Source organism: Choloepus didactylus, chromosome 20 (assembly GCF_015220235.1).
Source record: "Choloepus didactylus isolate mChoDid1 chromosome 20, mChoDid1.pri, whole genome shotgun sequence".
Taxonomy (NCBI): Eukaryota; Metazoa; Chordata; class Mammalia; order Pilosa; family Megalonychidae; genus Choloepus; species Choloepus didactylus.
Window position 1 is genome coordinate 24,805,760 of NC_051326.1, and position 25,393 is coordinate 24,831,152.

At 39.9% G+C, this 25,393-nt stretch overlaps 1 protein-coding gene across 3 annotated transcripts; it reads left to right on the forward strand.

Moving 5' to 3' along the window:
• Positions 1-319: 319 nt before the first annotated feature.
• On the forward strand, positions 320-25,393 carry LPL (lipoprotein lipase). Of its 3 annotated transcripts, none has more exons than XM_037812943.1 (10): positions 320-611; positions 8,426-8,595; positions 12,545-12,724; positions 13,863-13,974; positions 14,735-14,968; positions 16,148-16,390; positions 18,290-18,410; positions 19,680-19,862; positions 20,875-20,979; positions 23,106-25,393. In XM_037812943.1, coding segments are annotated over exons 1-10 (1,437 nt in total). In that variant the 5' UTR covers positions 320-523; the 3' UTR covers positions 23,107-25,393. The 3 variants fall into 3 exon arrangements, with proteins under 3 accessions (XP_037668871.1, XP_037668873.1, XP_037668872.1); XM_037812944.1 differs by lacking the exon at positions 320-611 and adding an exon at positions 2,468-2,646; XM_037812945.1 differs by lacking the exon at positions 8,426-8,595 and having other exon boundaries at positions 321-611.

Sequence of the window (25,393 nt, forward strand, 5' to 3'; positions counted from 1 at the left end):
TGAAGTATTGACTAAAAGCAGTTTAACAGCTTAACTTCCTTTCCTTGGAAAGGTGGTGATCACAGAGAAGTAGAATATTTGAAACAAATTGATTTAAAACCTGCTGGGTGCTTGTAAGGGACCCTTCTAAGGGAAAGCAAACTTTCCCTGCTACCCTTTTCCCCCTTCTCGCTGGCAGGGATGATCCTCATTACGGTTTGCTCAAATATTTGGAAGTGAATTTAGGGCCCACCCCACCCCCCAACTTATGATTTTATAGCCAATAGGTGATGAGGTTTATTTGCATATTTCCCGTCACATAAACAGCCCTGGATGGGGGACGGTGTCAGACTCGGTTCCTCCTCCTCCTCCTCCCCAGAGGAAACCTGCCACTTCTTGCTGCCCAGCCTTTCCCTTTAAAGGGAGACTTGCCCCGCGCGGAACCACGGCTCCAGCCCTCTCCCGCCTCCGGCTCAGCCCGCCTGTCAGTCCGTCCGCGCGCCAGCCCGCGCCGTGCTGCCCCGACAAGGGAACGCGCCCGGAGATGGAGAGCAAAGCCCTGCTCCTGGTGGCCCTGGGCGTGTGGCTCCAGAGTCTGACCATCTCCCGCGGAGGAGTGACCGCCGCCGACAGTAAGTTTTGCGTGCAGTCTCCCCTCCACCTGCAGACGCGTCTCGGTGTCCACCTCCATACCCTTTGAAGATGAGAAGGCGGATGTTAAAAGGGGTTGGGGATGCGCACCGGAGACTCTCCCTGCACGAGGGAACCCAAGAAGGGCCACGGACGTGGGATCGGGAAAATCAGGGAAGGAATTCTCCCTCCGATCTCTCTGGGCCGGCCCCAGTTCCCGCTTTCCCCTTCTGGCGGGTTCCCGCGCTGTCCGCTCCACTCCCCCTGCGGCTGCGGCAGCGTTCAGCGATGCGCCGGCAGAGCCGGGAGGGTCCCGGGGCTGTGAGGGGCGGGACCAGGGAGGGAAAGGCCGGGACGGCGGTGACCCGCCGTGACTCCCCGCGCCGGGGAGCCCTGGAATGAAAGGCACGCGGGCGAAGGTGACCCCGGCTTGGCCGAGGCGGTGGCTCAGGCACCGCCTGTAGGAAAGCGCACGGCTAGTGCCACCTTCTCGTGGAGAAGACACGTTGTTCTCCGCGTAACCCTTGCGCTCCCGGGTGGGGGTAGCGGGACGCGGGGCGCGGTGTTACGGACGTTAGGGCGCCGGGGAAGCTCCCCAGCTTCCACGCTTGCACGCTCTGCTTTTCTTAGCCGAGGGCTGACCCTCCCGAAAACGTGGCAGCCACGACCAGGCTGGCGACTGACTTGCGGTTGTCAGGTCTGCACTTGGTTACCCTCCCTGTCTTCCTAGCTGAGGCCAGCTCGGTGCGCCCAGCCCGGCGGTGCCACCGCGCACACGTGGGGCCTCCGGAACCCGGCTCAGGGCTGGGGCGGGCGCTGGGCGCTCCTGAGCCGGAGCGCAGCCAGCTAGCAAGAGTGAAGGCCTTTGGGGTGAGAAGCGAATTTCTTTATTGCAGGGAAAAGAAGCGCCCCGGAAACTTGCTCTCAATAGAGGCAGCCTGCGTAACTTGAACCTTGGTTCAACTAAAACACAACAGCACCTGAAGAGGCAAACTGAAGCCAAGTTTACCTTTTTCTTATGTGTTGCAATTCCAGTCAGGGTGGTGTAGGATGGATGTGCTTTCAGGGGGCGCGTCCCAAAGCGGTTCAAGTCATAACCAAGTTTGTGTATGACTTTGCAGCTGAAAGCTTTGGTTTATTTCGGCACTGAGCTGTGAAAGAAAATTTTTGTTAGATTTAAAAAAAAAAAAAAAAAAAGGTAGATCCCATCAATGGCTGAATGGGATGGAAAGGTTTACAATTATCTTTTCAATCAGATCACTTTGAGAGCACTGGAGGTTCGGTTAGAAAGCCTTAAACATCTTATTTGATGGTAAGTTCCCCTCGATCGTGTTCAACACTGGCCAAGAAGATGGTAGGAATGAACTCCAAATTCTTGTTTCAGAAAGTATACCATAGTCCAATGCCATTTTTACCATAAAACTCACGTGAACATGTGTCATCACATTTTAGGATTTGCTATCCTCTCTTAGAGGTTCACAGTCCTAAATTCTTGGGCAAGTGAGTGCCACCTCTTTGGGTTTAGCTTTCTTAACTCAAAAATGAGGAGTTTGAACTGGACTGAAAAATCTTTACGCCCCTCTAATTCTTTATTTTTTATTCAAATGGACACTTAAAGGAATTAAATTGATTTTAACCAACAAGTGTTTTCCCTGGCTGAAAACATATGGAGGGAGAAATCATTGCTAACTTGAAATTTCTTCCTCTCACCACCCCCCCCCCAACTCTCACTCCACCAACCACCATTTATGCCTCTCCCCCCACCCCACACCCCTCACAGCATCTCCCCCACCCCCTTTCCAACAAATGAATTCCTTCAGGACGGTAAGAGTTTCAGGATGAGAGAGGCACAGGTGTGGAGGAGTGATGGGCAGCACCTCCTCTGGGCTCTTACTTGATTTATTCATTCTCCTTTTCTTTCCAGGAAGAATATGAGGATATGAGGTCCTGCCCTCGAGCTCTCTGCTCTGGGAGCCACCACAATCTCTGCATGTCCCCAAGTGGGACACTTGAAGAGCTAGGAGAGGGAGCATCTGGGTACGAGCTCAATAGCCATAGTTGACTTGCCACAGTGAATTTCCAGGCCAACATCTGAGTTAAACATGATGGGCGATGAGAACAAATAGCAAATGTCACTTTCTCATAGAGTCGAGCTCAGCAAGGGAGTGATTGATTAATAGCTGTACTGAAAAGTGGGAGTCAGGTATGTGGGAAGAGTTGCAATGGAAAATTTTCACTTTCTTTTCAAGCAGTATTTTTAGCTCAGCCCTCCATTCTTGCTTCATGTATGAGGAAAAATTGGGCTCTACAGTTTACTCCCTGTATTATGTCAGATTGTTCAACAAACTGCCTTGAAACATACAACATTTTACAATTAGTTTCTTCTCTGACCACAAACTGTTCTCACCTCATTACCACAAAGGCTGCACTCTGCTGCATTAAACATGAAGCTGTTCTAGCAATCAAAATGATTCTTGATGATGACTTTGGATCACACACTGTAAGAAAAGTATTCAAGCCATGAGTATCATCATTTTTTTCAGGTCTTAATGAAGATACTATTGCAGAATTTATTCAGTGCATTTTCCAACCTTTAAGGTAACAAATATTCCAATATTCCAAGTGTAAAACTTTCTAAAACTTAGTGTAAAGTTTCAAGATACTTGTATTCACTTCCTATAGTTTGTCACCTGAGTGAATGAAACAATTTTTATCAGCAGAGACTTTGTAACCTGGGAGTGAATCTGTGTCAAAAGTAGTTTTAGTCACATTCTCTCCTTGCAAAAATTGGAGGCTCTGTTAGTTCCTGAAGGAGAACTATGACAGGACTCTCCAGCTCACTAAGAGACTGAGAGATTGAGATCTGCTCTGAAGAGTCTTTGTTCACTTGACCACAAACTGTACATTGCTGGCTTGTGCCATTTAAAACTTGTCTGTCTGTGTGCCTTGACCCCATTTGGGTTTTTAATAAATGTCAGATGGGATTAGTGGGGGAAATAAATATCCACTAGGAAAGAAAAAATGAATCACCTTACATTGATTATACATATATATGGATATATAGAGAGAGAGAAAGAGAGAGAGATGGGGGCAAGGGTTGGGGTTACTGGAAATGAGCATATTTAAATGGTGCCACTTATTGGTTGGCTTTTCACAATCTGTTCTCTCAGAATGATCAAGTCATTTATCAGATAGTTTGGTGATTTAGACTGTTTGAATGAATAGAAGAAAATGGCCCCACTACTATTTTGCGATGGAATAGAAAAAACAAAGATGACCAAATTGGTGTGGCCACACTTGGTCTAATTTAGCTACAATGTTCATGGAACACACCCCACGTACCCTTTGGTACATGTACTCATCTGTGTGTTTTTCTTGGATGATTAAGTCTGTTCCATGCCGACAAATAGGGGCAATACTACTCTGGCTCAGATTAATTTGTGTTTAATATATAAGTTTACAGAAGCTTTAAAATTTTATGAAAACTTGGACTTTTTGGACAGGGGTAGTGAATATAGGTCAAATGGATTTGAATAGAGAGCTTCTCAACAGCCCTCTGTTCAAGGATATATCTATCTTGAAATCAGTAATGTACATTTTTTTAAAATGTTAGTTTTTAGAGTTAATTACAGTAAAAAATAACATGAGAATTAGTATCTACATTTTAATTAACAGAATAGACTCAAAATCTTTACTGAGACTTCCCTCCAGTAAAACAATTGTTACCAACATATCATTGGCTTTCATTGTGTTAGTTTGAAGCAATGGATGCTTTCATTTGCCCTCATCAATGAGGAGAAAGTAGTTTCAGAATAACAGTTGAAGAATTTTGTATTTCAAATTTTAAATTCTTGATTAAATATGCCTACTTATCAATCAAAATATTCATTGACCAATCCATAGTATCCCTTTGAGTAGTGATGGCTTCCACTTGCTTGTTCACTCTTGATGGTCTAAATCAACTGGGCAATTTTAACACATACATATCCAAGCCTTTTTTTTAACCCATCTTTTCAGTAGGGTAAAAGTTTATCCCTGATATTAGAGAAAATTCAACGTAAAATGAATTCAAGTGCAAAGTACAGGGTTTATTTTTACTACTCAATTAATAGAACAAATATTTTTCTTTGTAAAAATGAGAAGTAAATACACTTGTTAGATATTTCAAGAGCATTAACCCTCTGTCTACATTGGAATATTTGAACAGACCAGTCAATTCAGTGAGAAAATGGTATTGATTTTTTTCCTCATCAAACTGGCCAGTTGAGTAATTCAGCTTGCTGTGTTTTTGGCATCCTGAGGACACTACCTGAGTCAATAACTAGGATCATATCTCTCAGAAAGCAAATGAAGTACTGATGAAGTCTTTGACGTGTGTGTGTGTGTGTGTGTGTGTGTGTGTGTGTGTTTGAGGGGAGGGGGCGTGGAAACTTCAAAGAGAATTTCATTGTAATTGTGCTCTTGTACCTACTATGTTCATATGAATAATCTCATGATAATCTTTATTCATCTGATAATGCAGAGCTGCTTCTAGAATATTGGCAGTATCTTTCCTGGCATGCTCGATGTTCCTCCTTTTCTAGCAGCAATGATGCCCCCTCCATACATTTACCTATCTCCACAAGCTTAGGCTTCTGAGTCTAACTTCATCTCTGAGATTTATTATCCACATTAAGATAAACTCCTTATCTTTATTTACACATTCAGCTTTTTAGCTATCTATTTAAGAACTATTTAAAAGTTGCATAGCCAGGAAATGGGTTAACTTGTAACTTGTCTGGGAACAAAATTCTTCCCTTTGTGCCAAAGACACATCTTATGGGACCTGGTTGACATGGTGGTGCTGATGTACTTAGTCAAATTCAGGATGGGAGACTCTTAAAAAGGAATACAGGCATCTTTCTTTCCCCTCTCCTGTCTAGATGGCTTTAATTTCTAAAGCGACCTGGTGAAAGATAGTCTGGTTAGATAAGTGGAGAGTCTCTAATGTTTTTCCATGTACGGAAAACAATAGTTTCCTTAATAACAGTCAGTTCAGATTGGTTCATTTGCCAGCCAGGAGCAATCCCTGTTGCATACTGGGACAATTAAGCACACGGACTGACCATCATCCAGGTCCATCTTTTCCCCTATTTTTACATGGCCTAAGCCAGGTGCTCAAGGGCTGTTAGAGGTTTGGGAAAATAATCTTTAGGACTCTGAGACATCTTTGAGGTGTTGCAACACCGGTAGTATAATAATTCTTATCAGAACACCAAAGGGAAGAAAGATTGACTAAACACCAATAAAATTTTCGATTTCATAGATAGGACTGACATAGAATTGATTCTATCACATAGCTCATAGAGTGACATAGTTCCTGTCAAAGGGCTTCATTATATTCTCTGTAACTTAAAATGAGAAAGAATTTCCTTTAAAGGTGAAATTTAAGACTCCAAACACAAATTTGCTTGAGAATGTATGAATTTCTCTTTATAAGCTATGGACAAAGAAAAATGCTGGTTATGGGAACCCGGAGCTCTCGGTGAGCCATGCATAAAATCTGATATGGGATCCATGACCTGAATAGACTTTCTTTTTTTTTTTTTTTTTTAATTTCATGGAACCATACAAAGCCAGCTCAGTAATTTCAAAGAATATTCTCAAGTCATTTAAAACCTGGCCCAGGGCCACCACCTTGCATAATTCTAGGGAAAAACTGACCCAAAGTGAATGTCGTTCCCTGAGGTTATGTAGTGCAATAGTCCTCTGTGTTGGTTTGGCACACAGATGGTGGGTGAAAACTGTTTGCCAGCTTGTTCAGATTATTTCTGATTTAAAAAGATTGATAATTGAACCTGTTAAAATAAGGTTGTTAAAGTGTGAGTTATTTGTGGTGGTGAGATGTGGGAGAGAGTGAAACTAATCTAGTTTTAAACTTTCTAAAGCACTTTTTAACAATGAAAGAACTTCTTAGACACAGCAAAATCATATTAAAAATCTGCAATATTCTTTTCCGTTATTGAATATATAATAAGGTCACCAGAGTACTTTCTGGTTAGGAGGGAAAGGGAGACCTAAAATCAAATATGCCAAGAGACCAAGCATACTCTAAAGGGTATATTTCAAGGACAGTTTTACTACTGGAAATGGAAAGAGCTTTAAAGATCAATAGTTTAACACCATCTCTTCTTTGAAGAAATGATCTTAGAGTGTTGAGTTACTGTAACAAAATTCATTCCTTTCCACTAAATCAAATCACAAAGAACTTGTCTCCTCCATTCCAGGTGCTGGAGGTTTGTTTTGTTTTGTTTTGTCTTTTGGTTATCAACTTGTTGCATATAATGAGAAGTTGAGAAAGAAATATCGTACTGTTCAAAGAATTTGGGAGAATAATTATTAAAAGGGAAAATGTTGGCTGGCCCTTGGGTAATTATATCATAAGCCTGATCAGAATGTCCATACTTTCATTGTCACCCCCATCATTCTTATTGTTATTCTGGGCCTGACCTTTGCCATGTTATTTTAATACTCCAGATTTTCAAATTTTAAATTGTGGAAAGAGGGAAAATTTAGGCCAAGAAGTTATAAGTATTCCCAGGCAATTTCAGTTATTTATCTCTCAAAACTTTAGGATAATAGTAAAATCTAAAATCTATAAATTATTGCCTTCTTATAGATTTTTTTTTTACTTTCTTCTTTTTTTCTTTTTTCTTTTTTCTTTTTTTGCTTTCAAGGAATTAAACAATTCTCCCAATATAACTTCCCTTTGACTGTGCTTTGCTTTGTGAAAAGTCTGATTTGCAGCATAATTTATTTCAAGTGTTCACTGTGATATTATATGTAGTGTCTACAAATACACTGTGAAGATTTATTAATACTTAGATTTATTGTCCATAGATTCCAAAGACAGATTAAAAGTTTGTCTTCTCCTTTTACCCAATTCGGGATTAATTATGAAGAACCAAAATGGACTTCTTCTAAAAACAGCTTTGATGTAGTGTTTTAAGCTTTGATTTTGTGTGGAAGGCTATGATTATGTAAGAAGAAAAAAGAAAATTTGGAGAAAGAATTAACCATAGCTCATATACAGCACAGTCATATCTGAGCAATCCATTAAATGATTTTTTGAAGCATGATTTTGGACTGGCATATCTTGCTATGGCAAGTTATACAAAAGCCCCACCCTTCCAACTTCTCTTAATACAAATATATGTTTTTTAATTACATGAGTAAAAAGGAAATAATCTTTTTTTTCCAAACAAGCTTAATTGTATAATATTTTGGGAGAATGTGCTTTTGATGTAACCAGAGACCTAAAGAGTGTTAAAGAATAAATAAAATGAACGGGACTACGTCAACATGAGCCAAGAACCAATGTTCTCTAGGGGAATAAGCCTTGAACCAGAACCAAGAGACCTGGGTTCTGTCCCCACTGTCTTTTCCACTATTAGCAACAGAACCTCAGTGAAGTCACTTAGAAGGACAACTTGAGAGAAGACTGAATTAACTCAGGGATCCCCAGATAGCAGTTGAGTTACTTGCAATTGAACACACACACACACACACACACACACACACACACACACACACTGAAGGCCAGATGGAGAAAAGGCTGGAAGACACATCTCACACTTATCTTAAGGATGTCTCTGCCAACTGTGGTCATGACTACAGGCTCAGTCATTCTCTTGCACTCCATGTCCATTTTTTTTTTTTTTTTGACTCTTCAGAAACAAAAATATCATCAGTGGTGATTGCTTGTGAACTGAAAATATAACATTCAAGAAAATAAAAACAAACAATTCTTCAGCTAATCTCCTATGCAATTTTTCAGTAATTACAGGAGGAAAAGATTTTAGAGACATTGAAAGTAAATTTGCCCTAAGGACCCCTGAAGAGACAGTTGAGGACACTTGCCACCTCATTCCTGGAGTGACAGAATCTGTGGCTAACTGCCACTTCAACCACAGCAGCAAAACCTTTGTGGTGATCCATGGCTGGACGGTAAGAGAGGAAGGAGGGAACTGGGCTTTTCTCAGTGGTTGGGAATCCAACGGTTGGTCAGTCCTGGCATCCTGTAGTTCTGCTTGCTCTCCAGTGGCCTTGCTGCAAACGTGAATACAGGCAGTTCTGGTTTGGGGTGGGGAACCGTGCAGTCTAAAGGAACAGGTTCATGGCACTTCCCCCAGGCAGTGCCATCCTGTAGAACACGGTCCCTGGCAGGTGCCTTTGCGCCAGCCACTCTTGTGCGGCCGGGAAAGGAGGCTGTGCTTCCCACAGAGCAGAACACGGAATCTTCTTGTGGGGAGCCGCTGGAAACCTGGCATGATCCAGCAAACCGCTGTGATCCTTGAGGAAGACAGCCTGGAACAGGGAGGAGAGGGCTGCAGGGAGGCGAGGAGGCCTGGCTTCCCGTTCTGACTTTGCTACATGCCAGCTCTGTGATATGGGTCAAGTCACTTCCCATCTCTGGGCCTCAGTTTATTCATCGGTAAAATGAAGAGGTTGGACTAGATATCTTTAAGGTCCCTCCATTTCTAACATTTTCAAACTTTAGAGGGCATTTCTAGAGATGAAAGAAGGCTAGTCAGGGAACTGTAATACAAGATGTTTGTTAAAGGTGAAAACTGGCTAAATTTATGTTAAAAAAATATTAATAAAGTAGTTCTTTCTCAACATGTCAAATAATCACTTTACATGCTAGAGTTCCTGGGCTTGATTATTTTAGTTCATTTTTACAATGTTTATTCCCTAGTGGGAGAATTTCATTGTTTATTAAAAAGAACTTATATAAAATTGATTGTTAAAGATATATTATTTTTCCATTATATCAGAACTAATGAATATGATAGATACTAAATTCTAATGAGATAAATTAGCTAAAGAATGATATATATCTAGCCCTAATTTCTTTTTCTACATAGCTTGAGTGCCTTTGCTATTGACAGTATAGGACAATTGCTATAATTTTTATGGAGATGAAGGCAACTACTAACAGAATTCTCAAACATGTTTATTTTAATAAAATGCATCAGTTTACTAGATTAACAAACATAATGAATTACTTATCTTAAGATAAAAGGCCTAATTCCTAAGCATAAATCTTTTTATATTTTAAGAGATTTTAAAAAGGAAGAGGATTCTTAGGTGTTTTTAGAGGCAGTTTATATAGAGAAAGAACTTGGCTTTTAACACTTTTCAAAAAAGTTTAAACTTAAACACATTTATACCCCAGGGAATAAATTGAATATCCCAGGCATCTCAATCATGTTATCCCCGAGAGAATTATATATTTTAAGAATACTTTAGGAATTTTTAAAAAACATGCTTCCTTCCTTCAAACTAGATGACACAAATAATCCACATCTGTAAATAGCACCAGTTTCAATCACTGCCTTCCTCGGCCCACTTGTGCCCTTCATACCAGGCATCCTGATGTTTTGACTACCTGGCAAGGTTACTGGCCATGAGTCCAGGTTTTCCTTGCATGGACTTGGTCAGTCTGGGCAATAACTGAGCCAGATATGCTGCTCTCAGCCTCTTCCCTGGTGGGTCAAGTTGAGCCACCTGGTGCAGATGGCTTCAAAGTCTTCAGTTCAGCTATGTGTCTGAGAATCAAAGACTTTTGAAATGGTTATTGTTTAAGGGGTGTGCAGAAGAAAAACCTAGGAAATAGGGTCTTCTCTAAGTGGAGGAAAGTGAGTATTTGGGTTTCTCACCCTTTAGTTTGTGAATATGTACACCAATATTTTATGTTGGATTAGTTATCGGGCAGTTGATAAATGTATGAGTCACTGTAGGAGTAAGTTGGGTAACTTACCTTTGTAAATATTGCCTAATTTGGAAACCCTGATAGTATGGAAAGCGTTGCAACTGGGGCCTAGAGCAAACAAAATTTTCCTGCCTTATCTGAGGTAAGCGGGTTGGTGAGTTAAGGGGACAAACTAAGCAACTAAAGAGATTCTCCAACTCTATTATGAGAGAAGCAAAAGAATGCTTAGCATGAAACATGCATATGGCACATCCCAGAAAGCAGTTTAGACACAGCTGTACCGGAGCTTTGCCACTAGCTTGGATTTCACAGATTGGTGTTTTAAGAACAGGGTTCTCATTGTAAAGTAGGATGGCCTCACCCCTGGCTGACATGAGTAGCCATTAGCGTTGCATTCTGAAGAAATGACATCAACCCCTCTCTGAAGGCAGCTGCAAAGGGTGGTGGGCACACCATGAAGGGTGGAGAAGGGAGGGCAGGACCCATTCCGCCTGATTTTGCTGTAGGTGGGCATGCCCTGTGGTTCCCTCCCAGACCCAGGCTGCACCCCGACCTAAAGCAGCCATGCCGAGACATGTGCAAAGGAGGTTTAAATAAGTTCCTAATGGCCTGACATCACCTTCTTACCTTTTCTCCTTTGTTTTCTCTTCATACTTGAAATAGCTGTAGAGCTGGCATTTTATCAGTACAAGTAGGTTGGGAACCAGAATGGGTCACAAGTAGAAACGGATGAAGTGGAAGGTCACTTCAAGGTCATCTTTTAGGAGGTGGCCTGGGAAGGTGAAAGCAGGACTTAGATTCATAGAAATAATTACTGGAAGAGTTAGAACTTGAACCAAAGTCCTCTGAGTCTCAGGCTTGCTTTGTTCTACCACAGGGCACAGCAACTTGGTGAAAAATTGTGACATTTGTTAGTGTCGGAAGTGAAGCTAGGCCTTGTGCTTAGATAGTTTTAGCCTAGAAAAAAAACCAAACAAAATGAAAGCATCATTCTGAAAGAACCCACCATATAAGAGCACAGTTTCAAATGCAGTCCCTTGGTTTGGGAATCCAAGACTCCCCTTTTCCAGTTGGAATAACGCTAAGTATCTGGTTTGTACAGAGCTCCCCTTAAAAGCTACCTTAAACATGAATTTCAGAATCTTTTTTTTCTGTTTAGTACCTAAGTAGCATTTACTGTGGCTGCAACATGACTTGCTCTCAGATCTTATTAGTTTGGATGACTTCGGGGTTTTTTCTCAGATTCTCACCATATGCAAGCTCATGGCTGGATGGTCTGGAATTTTGAAACTGTGTTTATTGATTTTTATTTTTTTAACGTGTGTTGATTGTTTTAAAGTGTGCATCTTTGCTAAGATACCAAGTACCCCTTCTCTGAAAGCATAAATTAAAATTCTACATGAAGGGAGTTCAATTTGAGGAGCCCATAGGTCTTCTGACTTTGACTTTTGGAGCCCTTTATTAACAAGACGTAAAGGATTACAGTTGGCAGTCAGCTTATGTCCTAACAGGACCAACTAGTCATTTGGGAAATAAGACTGTTAAACCTCACTAATTTGCACTCTGGTAATTAAGACTTTGAGAGAATTGTGGAAAGCTTGAACTGAAGCTTACCATTTTCTCATCTATCAAGAAAGGGTTTGCAAACCAAACTTATTTTCTGTTAGGATAGATTAGTATGTTTGAAACTAATTTTTTTTCATTAGCACATCAAATGTTGTATATAAATGGCTCCTTATTAGGAAAACAAAATAATTGCACATCCCCCTAAACAATTCTGTTGGGAGACATTTATTAGCTTAATTGAAAGTAATTCAAGTTCTTTTAAAATAGTCTGTGATTCTGTTACAAACTTTAAACTCAGTCAGGCTGACCTTGCCTCCTAATAGTAGAAATTACTGAAGTTTTTCTCAATTTATAAAACAAGCTTTTAAAATTGAAAATGTAATGAACCCCAACCTGCCATATCTGAGCCCATCGCATCTCTTCTTTGGCATACTCAGATTTGCCCCAGAAGGGGCAGGCACGAGTCTCTGAACACTCTTGGGGTTTAATTTTCGTCTGAGCCAATGGGCTTCCGTGTGGATTTGTTTTTCCATTGAGCACAGATGTAGTGGATTGCTATAGATATTACAAGTTGTAGATGGGCATTTTAAGAATGCTTGTGTCCTTTTTTTTCAGGTGACAGGAATGTATGAGAGTTGGGTGCCAAAACTTGTGGCAGCCCTGTACAAGCGGGAGCCAGACTCTAACGTCATCGTGGTGGATTGGCTGTCACGGGCCCAGCAGCATTATCCAGTGTCTGCAGCCCACACCAAGCTGGTGGGAAAGGATGTGGCCAGATTTATCAACTGGATGGAGGTAAGACCGCATAAGACCGCCTCATATGTCCACATCTCTCGGCTGGAGCTCGGCAAAGGGCTGTTCTGTGTTTCCTTTCATTAGGACATAGGCATTTCCTGGGGCAGTTCAAATCCTTAGAAGATCAGCGGGCGCATTCTTTTTTAGCAAAAAGTGGTATTATGTTAAGACCATAATGCCAAGGCCTAGTGTTGCCCTGCCTTGTTCTTTGATAGTTTCCTAGTGAATAGATCTGCTGAGACCAAGAACTAAGTGGGCAGAACAAAAAGCTTATTTCAGGACAGAGGGAAGATGTAATGTTCAGCCAAATCTTTGCCTACCAGTTGACTTGTACATAAAATTGTATCCTGGTTTTGACCCCTGTTATGGAATACCAATCTCTGTGACAAAAATATGAATAGCATTTATTCTTGGTGTGAATTGAAGATCCAGCTTCTTGTTGAGGGTTTGGGGAGTGACAGAATTGAGTGCTAGGAAGGAAATGACAGGTGTGTAGGACATAAGGTAGCAGAGGCCCAGAATTCTGCTTTTAGTGGACAGTTTTCCCGTGTTGGCTCTCTGAGGTCATCCTCTGGACATTGCCTTTGAGCAGTACCTTCTGTTTGAAAGGAAGCAAATGCTCTGGCAGGGTCAAATTATTTAAGCCAGATAATTGGAGGTAAAAAATGAATTGTCCATCGGAGGACAAAGGTTCTTTTCTTGGCTCCTTTCTAACTAGGTGGGTGAACCTGGGTAATTGGATCACCTCCCTGGGCCTTGGGTGTCTCATCTGTAACTCAAGGAGGCTGGACTGTACATGTCAGTGGTTCCTTCCCACTGCTACATTTTCCGGTTATAAATCGGTGCTTGGCTAACCTTAAAGAACAAAGTGATGAAGGACGTCTAGTGTAGGGAATAATGGATTATATAGTTACATCATTTATATAATTTCAGATGCATCGGAAAACTTTCTAATTAAAATATCTTATTAAATTAATAGAAAAATCTGAGTATATGTTTGCTTCTTTTATTTGTGAACAAAATTAAAATAAATTGAGTACATTTTTAGTTTTGCCTAATTTTGAAGACAATATTGATTTTATTTCCTTTTGTTTCTATCTTTTGCAAATAATTTTTCCTCCTCTTTTCTCTTCCAAAGGAGGAATTTAACTATCCTCTGGACAATGTTCATCTCCTGGGATACAGCCTTGGAGCCCATGCTGCAGGCATCGCAGGCAGTCTGACCAATAAGAAAGTCAACAGAATTACTGGTGAGAAAACAGCAGTGTCACTCATCTATCCCCCAAAAGTTGAGATGGCCACCATTCCAAAAGAGAATCAGAGCCAACGCTGGTTAAATGCCCAGAAGTGCCTGGTGCTTTTCAGAGGGGCAGGGGCAGGCTGGGGATACACTTGATTATCTCATGGTGGGCTGGTTTTCAGGAATGAGATAAATATGGGCCCTTGCTCCCATGGGCTTACCATCTACTGACATTAGTGCAGAAATAGGGCATAGACTTAAGCATAGGAAGATTTCTCTGAGAATCCTGTTTCTCTTCTCCTTCTGCTGTATGCCTTAGTAGTGAATTGCACACATGTCACCACTCACATCAATAATGGGAAATGTGAAAAGGGACCAACCCCAGAGGCAGGTTGGAAAAAGGAAGACAGTCATCCCTTCCAGTGGTAATAGATGGTTTGGCATGTCTGGAGAGAGAGAGAAAGAAGCCACCGCTATTCAAAAGTCTAACCATATACAGAAATAATTTATGAAAGGAAATCAAGGCATCCTAAATGAAAATCGGTATACAATGACTAGTTGAAGAGACTCAAATTCCATTTTAGAAGGATCCAAGTTGACGTTCATGGCTCTCTTAGTAATTTAAAGATCAAATTACCATAGAATAGGGGCTAATAATCTAAGCAGCTACCACTTACATTCAAATGAAGAGCAATAGAATGCTAACTGGATATTTAATTGTGATTAAAAAAGATTTAAATTCTGTGGGGCCTTTTTTTCCCTCCATGAAGGCCTAGATCCCGCCGGACCTAACTTCGAGTATGCTGAAGCTCCAAGCCGCCTTTCTCCAGACGATGCATATTTTGTAGACGTGTTACACACGTTCACCAGAGGGTCACCCGACCGAAGCATCGGAATCCAGAAACCAGTAGGGCATGTTGACATTTATCCTAACGGAGGCACTTTCCAACCGGGATGTAACATTGGGGAAGCTATTCGCTTGATTGCTGAGAGAGGCCTTGGTGGTAAATATGATTTAGAAATGAATTAAATATGAGTTTTATTTGTGACCTTTAATCACTGAATGTCTTACCCATTACCCACAAAGTAATCCACATATTTGGCCAAGATATGTTTCTGGAAAATTGTATCATGTCAGAGTGATTACCTTGGAGTCAGCACTTTCTGTGGTCAGACACCCATTTTATCTTTATTTTATTGGAGACTACATTGATTATTATACTTACAGCCACAAAGGAAAGTAAAGATGAGATTTAGAAAGGAAAACTCCACTGCCCTCAATAGCAACAAAAAAAATGTTATCTGACCACGTTGTTATACTTTGAATGTAGTTGCAAAGACAATGAGGAGATTTTGAAATTTACTGAAAATAAAGAAGGTGTTAACAATCTTTTCCTGGCCTTTTTAGGAGACATACAAATCAGATACAAATCACCACTCCCCAGCAATAGGTTTTCCAAAACATTAAGCAGAAAAAAATAATTTAATTTTCACTTAATATTTATTTTAATATGCATGTTAGCTTGTGTTAAATTTATGGTTTATTTAAGGCCCATTGCATACTTTATAGGGCATTGGGACTTACTTAAGGTCAATATTCTCAGGGCTTTTATGCACATGTTATAGAACATACAGCATAAAGTTACTATTTTCAATTGTTATAAAAGCATATGGTAATAGATCCACTCTTATGACATTGCTAATTATTTCTGTAATTTATTTAATGAAAAAATCATTATTAGGGACTCAAGCCTCACTTATGTATAGTATCAATGATTAAATACTATTGATTTATCAATTATGCCCTTTATGATGTGGTTTCTAGAAGTACATATCTGGAAGAATTTAGAAGCATTAGACGCTTTTTTATAAAGAAGAAGATGAGATTAACTGGGGGAAATCAACTTCTTCCTGGGATATCTATTACTACAGCTTCATAAACATATCCATAAATATAAGACAAAAGGTCCCTGTAAGGTTGCAACTTTGACACCTGAAGATGGGTGAGCAGCTGACACCAAGACTTACCTCCTTAAGTAGAAACTACAGTCACAGATTCACAGGATAGACCCTGAAGTCATTTTATTTTGAGACCACATCTAAACTATTTTAAGATATGCAAAATGAAACATGCATTGCATACTTTAGCAGAGTTGAAATTTTCTTTGTCCATTTTTCCCTAGATGTGGACCAACTAGTGAAGTGTTCGCATGAGCGGTCCATTCATCTTTTCATTGACTCCCTGTTGAATGAAGAAAACCCAAGTAAGGCCTATCGGTGCAATTCCAAGGAAGCCTTTGATAAAGGACTCTGCCTGAGTTGCAGAAAGAATCGGTGCAACAACTTGGGCTATGAGATCAATAAAGTCAGAGCCAAAAGAAGCAGCAAAATGTATCTGAAGACTCGTTCTCAGATGCCCTTCAAAGGTTGGTTAGACACTTGTCATGCTCACTGCATCACACATATTGATTTTTTTATCATGCTTATTGCGTCCTGTCCTTTTGGGCAGAGATAAAGGAATGATGGTACTAATCCCTGGGGCCTCACTTGAGTTTCTGTTAATAGGGAGGGAGTTGCACTGATGCATTTTACTGTAGCTCCTAATTTCTGTTGTCACCAAGACCCTAGTGCATCAACTTTGTCTGCATTTGTGACCATTAGCATGGGTCAGACCATCAGCCCCAGGCTCATAGCTAATTTGAAACCTAATCCTTTCAGTCAGGGGCTGGCAAACCATGGCCCAGGGGCCTGTTTTTGTCAGTCAGGATTCACTGAAGCATAGGCACACACATTTCTTAACGCATTGCCTGTGCCAGCTTTCATGCTCCCAAAGCAGAATTGAGTAGCTGTTACAGAGACCGTGTGGCCTGCAAAGCCTAAGATACCATCCGGCCTTTCATAGAAAAAGTTTGCTTATCCTGAATGTTTGCTTTTGACGAAGGCAAGAATCACCTGCATCTTAAAATGCAACTGTCCCTGGGAGGGGAGAATACACCAAACCTTCTTAGATATTTCTATTTTGTCATGAATTTGTTTCATAATGGAATTTCAAAGTTGGCATCTTGCTTGGAGCAAGACCTAAAGGAATGGAGGGGAACAGGAGGGAAGGTGATCAGCTAAATCTGAGTGAGAGGGACTAATTTCAGAAAAGGCTGTCTGTGTGGGGCCTAGCTGGAAGCCAGAGGGAAGGGAGGAAGGTAAGGAACAGTTTCCCAAGGTAGAATATATCTGATGAAGGCACCCATGTGTAAGGTGGTCTGTTGGTAACAGTAGAGGTGCACTTGGTGGCACGGAGGTTTGGAGCACCTAACTCAAGGAAACCTTGTAGGCAATTCGGGAAGCCTCAGTTTCTCTGACTCTTTGGAACCAGGAACCATGTGCAAGGAGACAGTAATCTCCTGAAGACTCGAGTCATTGGAAGGCTGCTCTCCCTCAGCACCTCATCCTGCCAGTGCCCCTCAGGGCTGGTCAGTGTTTACTGGCCCCAGGCTAAGTGCTGGAACTTTGTCAGACCCAGCCTCTCTTGCTCTGGCTTGTGGTGGTGCCTGCAAAGGTTCCACTTATCTCCAAACCCTATTTCTCTTGAATTTGTGTCTTAAGCCTGCTGCCCTACCTGTCCCTGTGACCTCCCTTCACTCCTGTTTATGCAGGGGCTTTGGTAGGGATGGAGTGAAGGGCAGGGAGGAGATGTAGAAGTCTAGGTACCTGCTTCTCTACAGAGTCCCTCCCTGATGTAGGGCACTTTCGGAACTGGCATTGTGAGGCAGTCCTTAGGGCCTCACTGATGAGTCAATGAAATAAATTTTTCTTTTGGGCCTATCACATACCTGCTTTGTGCTAGATGCTGGGGGGATAAAGAGAAAGAACATGATCATCTTACCATTAAACATTTAAGAAGAAACATGGTCACATAGTGATACAGTGACAAATGCCCAATATGCTTGGTACAGATGCTAAGAGACAAGATGGCCAAGGAAGGGCAGAGTTCCTGGAGAGAGCCCCATGGCCTCTTGATTTCATCTCCCTAGCACCCCACCAAATATGGCTGCTTTTTAGGACTACTCAGAAATGTGATACACTTGGATTTTTCTCATGTAATACAAATATACTTCTTTGAAAAATAGTAGAATTCAAGCTCTGGATTTTCTAAAAGTGAACACTGTATAGATAGGAAGAAATCCTTCCAAGTCCCATGGCTAGGCTTATGTGTGCACCACCTGTTTGGTCACTAGGGAGATACATACTGTGGTCCTAAATTGATTGTTGGGGGCTGTGGGGCTTCCATAAAGACTGACCAGGATGTCTTCCGATATTCTCCTCTGCAGTCTTCCATTACCAAGTAAAGATCCACTTTTCTGGGACTGAAAGTAATACGCAGACCAACCAAGCCTTTGAGATCTCTCTGTATGGCACCGTGGCTGAGAGCGAAAACATCCCTTTCACCCTGTGAGTAGGTCACCTCCAGCACGTGGGTTTATCAAGGAACTGCTGCCTGCCAGAACTTGCTTTTCATTTGGTCTGAGGAACAAAGGTGGAGTCAGACACCTAGAAATAAGTCTCTAGCCTAAGAAATTGAAATTTCAGAATTTAAGTCTTGGTCCTATTTTATATTGAGCAAACAAAATTCTTCAAATTGGCCCTTTCCTTTTCAGTTACTGCCTTTTTGTTCTCTTCTTGTTACCATTTTATATCAGCTTATTTTTTTATACAGTTGATTTTAAACAAATCAACAAATAAATTCTCTCCAAATGTTTGACGTTAAAGAAAACAAACAATTGTAATAGGAAGTCACTCTGTAGATAGAAATATAATGCACGGAGAAGATATAAACAGTAACAAACCCATGACAAGGTTTCATTCCTTACTATTGGCCAAAGAAATACAAGATTCAGGCAACTTTAAGATATCATTTGATAACTGTTAAATGAACAAACCTTTAAAAATCCCGAGGTCTGATGAGGCTGTGAAGTGGATATGTACATACATATGTCATTGGAGGCATCATTAATTAATAGAACCCCCCAGGTAAGGAAGGCATTGTGGCAATAACTTTCGATAGCTGTAAAATGTTGTTACATTTAATGGAATAATCTCTTTTCTAGTAATTTATCAGAAGAAATATTCAACAGAAAATTTTTGAAAAGTTCCATGGCAAAAGGTATTCATTGCAGTGGTACATAAAACAGCATAAATTAGAAACGTGTCCAAAATTAAGATAATGGTTAAGTGAATCATACCGCTATCGAGTCAATACCATCAACTGGCTATAAAATTGTTATTATAGAAAATAAGGGTAAAACACAGCAAAATGTGGAAGATAAAATATTAGCCAAACAGGGGAAGAATAGAGAATTGTTTGTCCATTATTATTGCAATCAAGTAAAACTATGTTCACATATCCATACAAATTAGAAAGGAATACATGAAAATGGAAATAACGTCTCTGATTGACTTGCGGATTTTTTCCTCTTTTAAGGGTTGTATTTAATAGTTCATATGGTTAGGATACAAGCTGCCTTAAAGTAAATGAATGTGGGTGTCTTTTAAAGTACGCTAAATGCCATTGACATTCATCTTGACTTTTCATTGGACATTTTTTGCATTTTTAAAATATTCCCCAAACAATAAAACTATTTACATCTCGAGAGGAGAAAAAAAAGAGAAAAAAAAAACCTTATTTCCAGAACTAACCAAATATGTTGACTTTTTATTCAGGCCTGAAGTCTCCACAAATAAGACATACTCCTTCCTAATTTACACGGAGGTGGATATTGGGGAGCTGCTAATGTTGAAACTCAAATGGATGAGTGATTCATACTTCAGCTGGTCGGACTGGTGGAGCAGCCCCAGATATGCTATCCAGAAGATCAGAGTAAAAGCAGGAGAGACTCAGAAAAAGTAATTTTTTTTCCTCCATTCACTGAGACTCACCCTAATATCATTACTTAGGGATAGCGTTTCAGGAGCCTTCAACACTCAGGTGAAATTTTAGTTAAGTCTTGTCTTTAAAACCATATGACTCAGATAATTACACCTAGGATTTTTTTTTTTTTTAGGATTATTATTTTATTATCACATGGGTGCAGTAATAGCATTTCTGCATTTCATGTAAGGAAAGACTAAACCCTGAGTTGGTCGCAGTTAGTCAGAGGGAGAGCAGGGATTAGAAGTCAGGAATCCCTGGTTTCTTATTTAGCGCTGTTTCTCACCAGCATTGAAGTTATGGAAAAAACCTCAGAGATGTTACTTTGGCATTCAAATGTCAAAACAAACCTCTCCAAGAAGGATGAGATTCCCAGTTCATTTCATCCTGGCTTGCCCTCCCCCATCCAATGTGTCTCTATAAAATGAATTGCATAGAGAGCCCTATAGGGTTTAAAACTTTTGTACTGGTACATGCAAACTGTAGTGTGGTATTATTGTTCATAAAAACAACTCTTATATTAGGATTGGCAGACTATTTCTCTTTGGTCCTTTGCTTTTATAACAAAAAAAAAAGTGTTGTGGATGGAGAGGCTATGCAGAACACTTGTTTCTCTAGCAGGCCCTGTGGAAGGCCAACTTGCTACTTTCCTAATGTAGATACTAGGGGGTGGTAAATCTGATCTTGTGACAGCTCTTGGAGAAAGCCTTGTGATTCTAAGGCTCCTCCAGAATGTCTTTATGCCTGTCTAGATTGATTAACCATGTCTATTGGTGGGCAGTAAGCCAGACCCTCCAGTAGCCCTTCTGATTCATGTTATTGACCAGAACAGCCTGAGTGCTAGCAGTTAATTATTGGACACATCAAAAGAAAAACATTAACCAGAACAGTCATGGAGGATTTAAACAGAACTGACCGAACCATAAGTTTTTGAATAATCATTTTTATTGTTCCACATGGCATGTTCACATTCATTCTCGTCGACAGGGTGATCTTCTGTTCCAGGGAGAAAGTGTCTCATCTCCAGAAAGGAAAGGCAGCCGTGGTATTTGTGAAATGCCATGACAAGTCTCTGAATAAGAAGTCTGGCTGGTAAGCATCATGGGTTGAATCTCTCTGGGCATCCTTAGCTCGTGCCCTGCCTGAATCCAGCTGTCTCCATGGCTCCTCACCCTGTAACTAAACACCTGCATCCACTCTTGTGATCAGAATCTTCAGATGGTCTTTCTTAGCCCTTCCACATAGACATCACACTGGCCCATTTGCTTTTTACTGGTGCTTCCTCTTTTTAATACCTCCTTCTCCCCTTCATCCCAACCCACTCCCTTTCATCTCAGGTACACTTTTTAGGCTTTACTTTGTAAACTACCACAGAATCTTCTCTTGCACTTTTTTCTCCATTGCATCCCTGCCACCCTTATAGACTCTAACTACAGAGCATATGACACAAGTTCTGTGTTGTGTTTGATAGTTGTCATTGCAGCCATGGGTGCAACTCTTCTCAGAATGTGTCCGGGGGAGTAAAATATCTCATACCGTCCTTTGCAACAACAAAGTTCCTTCTTGATCCTCCAAGTGCCTGTAGATCCCAAGACAGGAAGTCTAAGGGGCATCCACCAAGCACCCATCTCAAAGTCCTAAAGATAAAGAGTGAATGGAGTTAGAAGACAGGAGACTATTCTCTCTCCCCTCACAACTCCCTGGCTCTTTCCTACTTGACCTTTAAGGCTAATCCATGTGTCAGCTGTCAGCTGAATCTTTCCAGAGCGTCAGTACTAAGTGGAAACTAAGCATGTGATCTTCTCCTCAACTCTGCTGAATTCTGTGGATGTGCCATTTTCATTTCTCCACTCTTCCCCTGCCAGATGCCAAGCTCTAATGGGTTACAGTTATAAAGGGGAGAAAGTTTAAATCATGTAATACAAGCCAGTGACACAAGAAACAATGGGAAAGCTGGTCACAACATCACCTGGAAATAGAAAAAAGCAATGGCTTTGGCTTTTCTTCTTCTCCCAGTTATATTTATGGACAGAAGTACAAAATGAGAATTGCATATTAGGAACAGTATATTAAAAACCCTATTTGGAAAATCTCTATTATTTTTAATTTCTATTTTGTAATTTCTATCAAATTACAAAATGGATAGGCATAGAGAAAATAAAATCACTCAGATCCTATCACCCAGGGACAACCACAATGAACATTTTGATTTATATCCTTCCAGATTTCATCTATGCATGTATAATATATATTTATATATTTAATATATTTTTTTTATTTTTTATGAAAGTGGAATGATGGCATACGCACTTGAATGACAATATGAAGACATCTGAATTAAAAACATCAATGTAAGATCACTCAAGATACACTTGAAATGGAACACAGCAACTGGTATTGAGCCAGACAGAATAACTCAATTCTTATCTAAGTGAAGACTTTTCATCTAAAAGATTCATTGCTTTGTTTTTCCTTATCACAAATCTAAAGCAATTTCACATTTGCTTCAATGCTTAGAAAGGACCCCCTATATGAAGTTCAGTGTATATACATTTACATCACACACAAACATACACAAAGACACACATGAAAAAATTCCCCACAAGTCTTCTACAACTTTAATTCTATATGTGAATATAAAAAAAAAGAGAGAGAAAAAGAAATATAAGTATTTCTGGATGTATTATTTATATAAGTTACAAGAGTTTATCTGAGAAAGTCTAATGATACATTCCTCATCTGGCTACAGGATTCTTGAGACAACAACAGATATTTAGGCAAGCTTTACTTCAGACATCTGAACTTTCGCTAGGAATTATTATGAATCAGCTGTATCACCTTCTGCAGTTGTTCTCCTCTGTGACTAAAATCAATCAACAAAATAAGATTTTTTTTTCTTTCCTGCTAGCTCTTCAGGCTTTTAATTTCGTAAGTTTTAGAAGTAAGAAATCCTCCTAAATTTTGAAATCATTTGGATCATCCTCTGAAAATGGTCCTGCTTACTGGGACTTGGCTAAATAGATGACAGGGCATCTTTCATTCCCATGACCCTGCCACTTTCTCCGGTTCATTTATCTGCTTCTTCCCTTGGCTTATTCTCACACCTTAGTTCTGAACTTCCAGAGAATACTTTTCATCATAAGAATGGTGGGGGTGGGACAGGGTTATACAATACTAGGCAGTTAATAAATTACCCTTCTTCCTCTGCTTTTTCTCAGAAACAGGGCAAATCTGTGGACAGAAGAACAGCACGTGAATTCTGTGAAGAAGGAAGTGAATGAAGTAACTTTTACAAAAGATGCCCAATGTTTAAAAGTGGAATTTCCTGAGTTTTAATCCCAGCTATATCCTTGTTAGTTATTTTACGAGACAGCCGCAAATACTAAAGAATGGCTAATTCAATTTGAGGAGTATGGTGGTCAAATAGTACATCTTCCAGCATTAAAAGACAGTAGACATAGAAAGCACTCCATTTTGACCTTGGAAAGAAACAAGAATTGTTTGAGCCATGGTAAAATAATGAGGGTCCTTCATGTGGCATCTTTAGCCAAGCCTAAAACCCATTAGAACTTTATATTTTAATTGGAATTCTGATTTTCTGAAGCAATGCCTTCTCAAAATTTTCTCCAAGTCTGAATATAAAAAATGATTTACTGTGGCATAAGTCAGACCCATTTACTTATCAATCAAAATGGCCATTTTTTTGTTTTTTGTCTTTTGGAATGGCTCTCCTCCTGCCACTGGAAGTGGTCCAGGAGTTAACCAGGATGGAAGGACTTGGAGAGAAGGACTGGGGATGTGACTGATAAAGCACTAAACCTGTAAACACTCCCTGCCATTGGCTGGCTTGCATTGTAACTAAGTAACAAATTAAAGGACATGGAAAATTTAGATCAATGAATTCTTAATAGACTATTTAGAGTTTATTGCCCAAACTGCCCCCCCACCACCAATTACGTTTTTCTTTTTGTCTCAAACGATAATATTTTAACAGTGTTCCCTGGATAGGTATTTAAAATGAGCCTGTAATCCTTAGCTGACACATAATTTGAACTGTGGAAAAAGAAAATGCTACCATAATTTTATTGTCAGATGTTTAAAATTATATTCATCAATTTTGTAGTCATTTACTATCCAGTAGTTACTCTTCAATTGTAGGCTTACTGTAGTCAGGGTTCAACCATACTTTGAGTGTGTTTCTTTCTTTTCTGGTTTTAACAAGAAAATTTGTGTTCAAGTTCAAATTTTGCATCATTTGAACTCCTGCAAATTACAGACAAGGACTGTATTTACTACATGTAGAGGTGGAAAAGTAACTGGCTATATTCATGAGCAGTGATTAGAAACCACTGTGTGCAATTAAAAGAATCTTTGATAGCCATAGCCACGTAAAAGTGCCATGAGGATTGTTATTACTGTTTTTAACAATTAATCAAGAGTGAGTGAACAATTATTTATAAACTAGATCTCATTTTCACAGAATGCTTTTCTACATATTAATATAAAGTGATAAAGAAGTCGAATGTCTCAGAGGCTATTGCTGGGAACCCAAACTGTGAAAGTGTGTGAGTATCTGAACACATACTCACCTCTAAAGCCCTGCATATATGCTTATTACTCCGCATTGTTTGGAAGGTAAACAATCAAAGCATGTATTGTAGCATATGGAGTAGAAATAGTTCCAGAGGTGCCAGAAGTTCAGCTGTTTATCTGAAAAATGTGGTTGTGCCTAAATAATGTAGGACTAGTATTGTGATTGACACCAGCAGGCTTGGAGTGAATTCTCTCTAAAAATAAAATGATGTGCGATTTGTTGTTGGCATCCCCCTTCATTGCTGATTTATTAGTATTTTGGATTTGGGTTTTGACCAAGGTTGCAAAACTTAAGACAAGCTTCATCAAATCAGCATATGGCCCTGGGAACTCTGGCTTCTAAAGACTTCGCTATATATATATAAAAGATGCTTTGGCTTTAAGTGTTATTTATTAGCTGTAAATATATGTGTTTATGTGTAAAGGGAGTTTGTACATGTTGAAAAGGTCATTGTAGCTGTCTGCATTAATAGAAGTATGGTGCTAACTTTGTACATGTCTTTATCAGTGACAACTCACTGAGCCAACTTACTCTTATGAAATAATACAATGAAATGGGCTTTTTTTTAAAAAAAAGGAAAAGAAACTTTCTTAACTATGTGAAGAAATGAAATCTGCTTTTAATAAAATTGACAGAATTTTATTATAACACTAAGTCATTATTTTGTATCATTATAGTCCACTAAAAAAAGTGAACTTATTCTTAGGGAAGATTCAATCAGCAAATATTTACTGAGTAACCACCCTACTCAGTAAATAATATTGCTTCTAAAAATTACAGTGTCCATTATATTACACAGCTTTAGATGAAGTTTAATGTTTATGTACAGCATAGGATCATCTTGGATTCTTTAAACTAACTGTAGAGGAGAATGATACAGAATTTTACCTGAATAAAATACACAGGACTTTC

What these genes read in the sequence shown, in the direction of transcription:
- LPL (XM_037812943.1), top strand. Translation starts at nt 524, where the DNA reads ATGGAGAGCAAAGCCCTGCTCCTGGTGGCCCTGGGCGTGTGGCTCCAG. An exon ending in GAAAGTCAACAGAATTACTG is followed by an intron (nt 13,975 to 14,734) that starts GTGAGAAAACAG and finishes CCCTCCATGAAG; the next exon opens with GCCTAGATCCCGCCGGACCT. An exon ending in GAAAACATCCCTTTCACCCT is followed by an intron (nt 18,411 to 19,679) that starts GTGAGTAGGTCA and finishes CTTTTTATTCAG; the next exon opens with GCCTGAAGTCTCCACAAATA.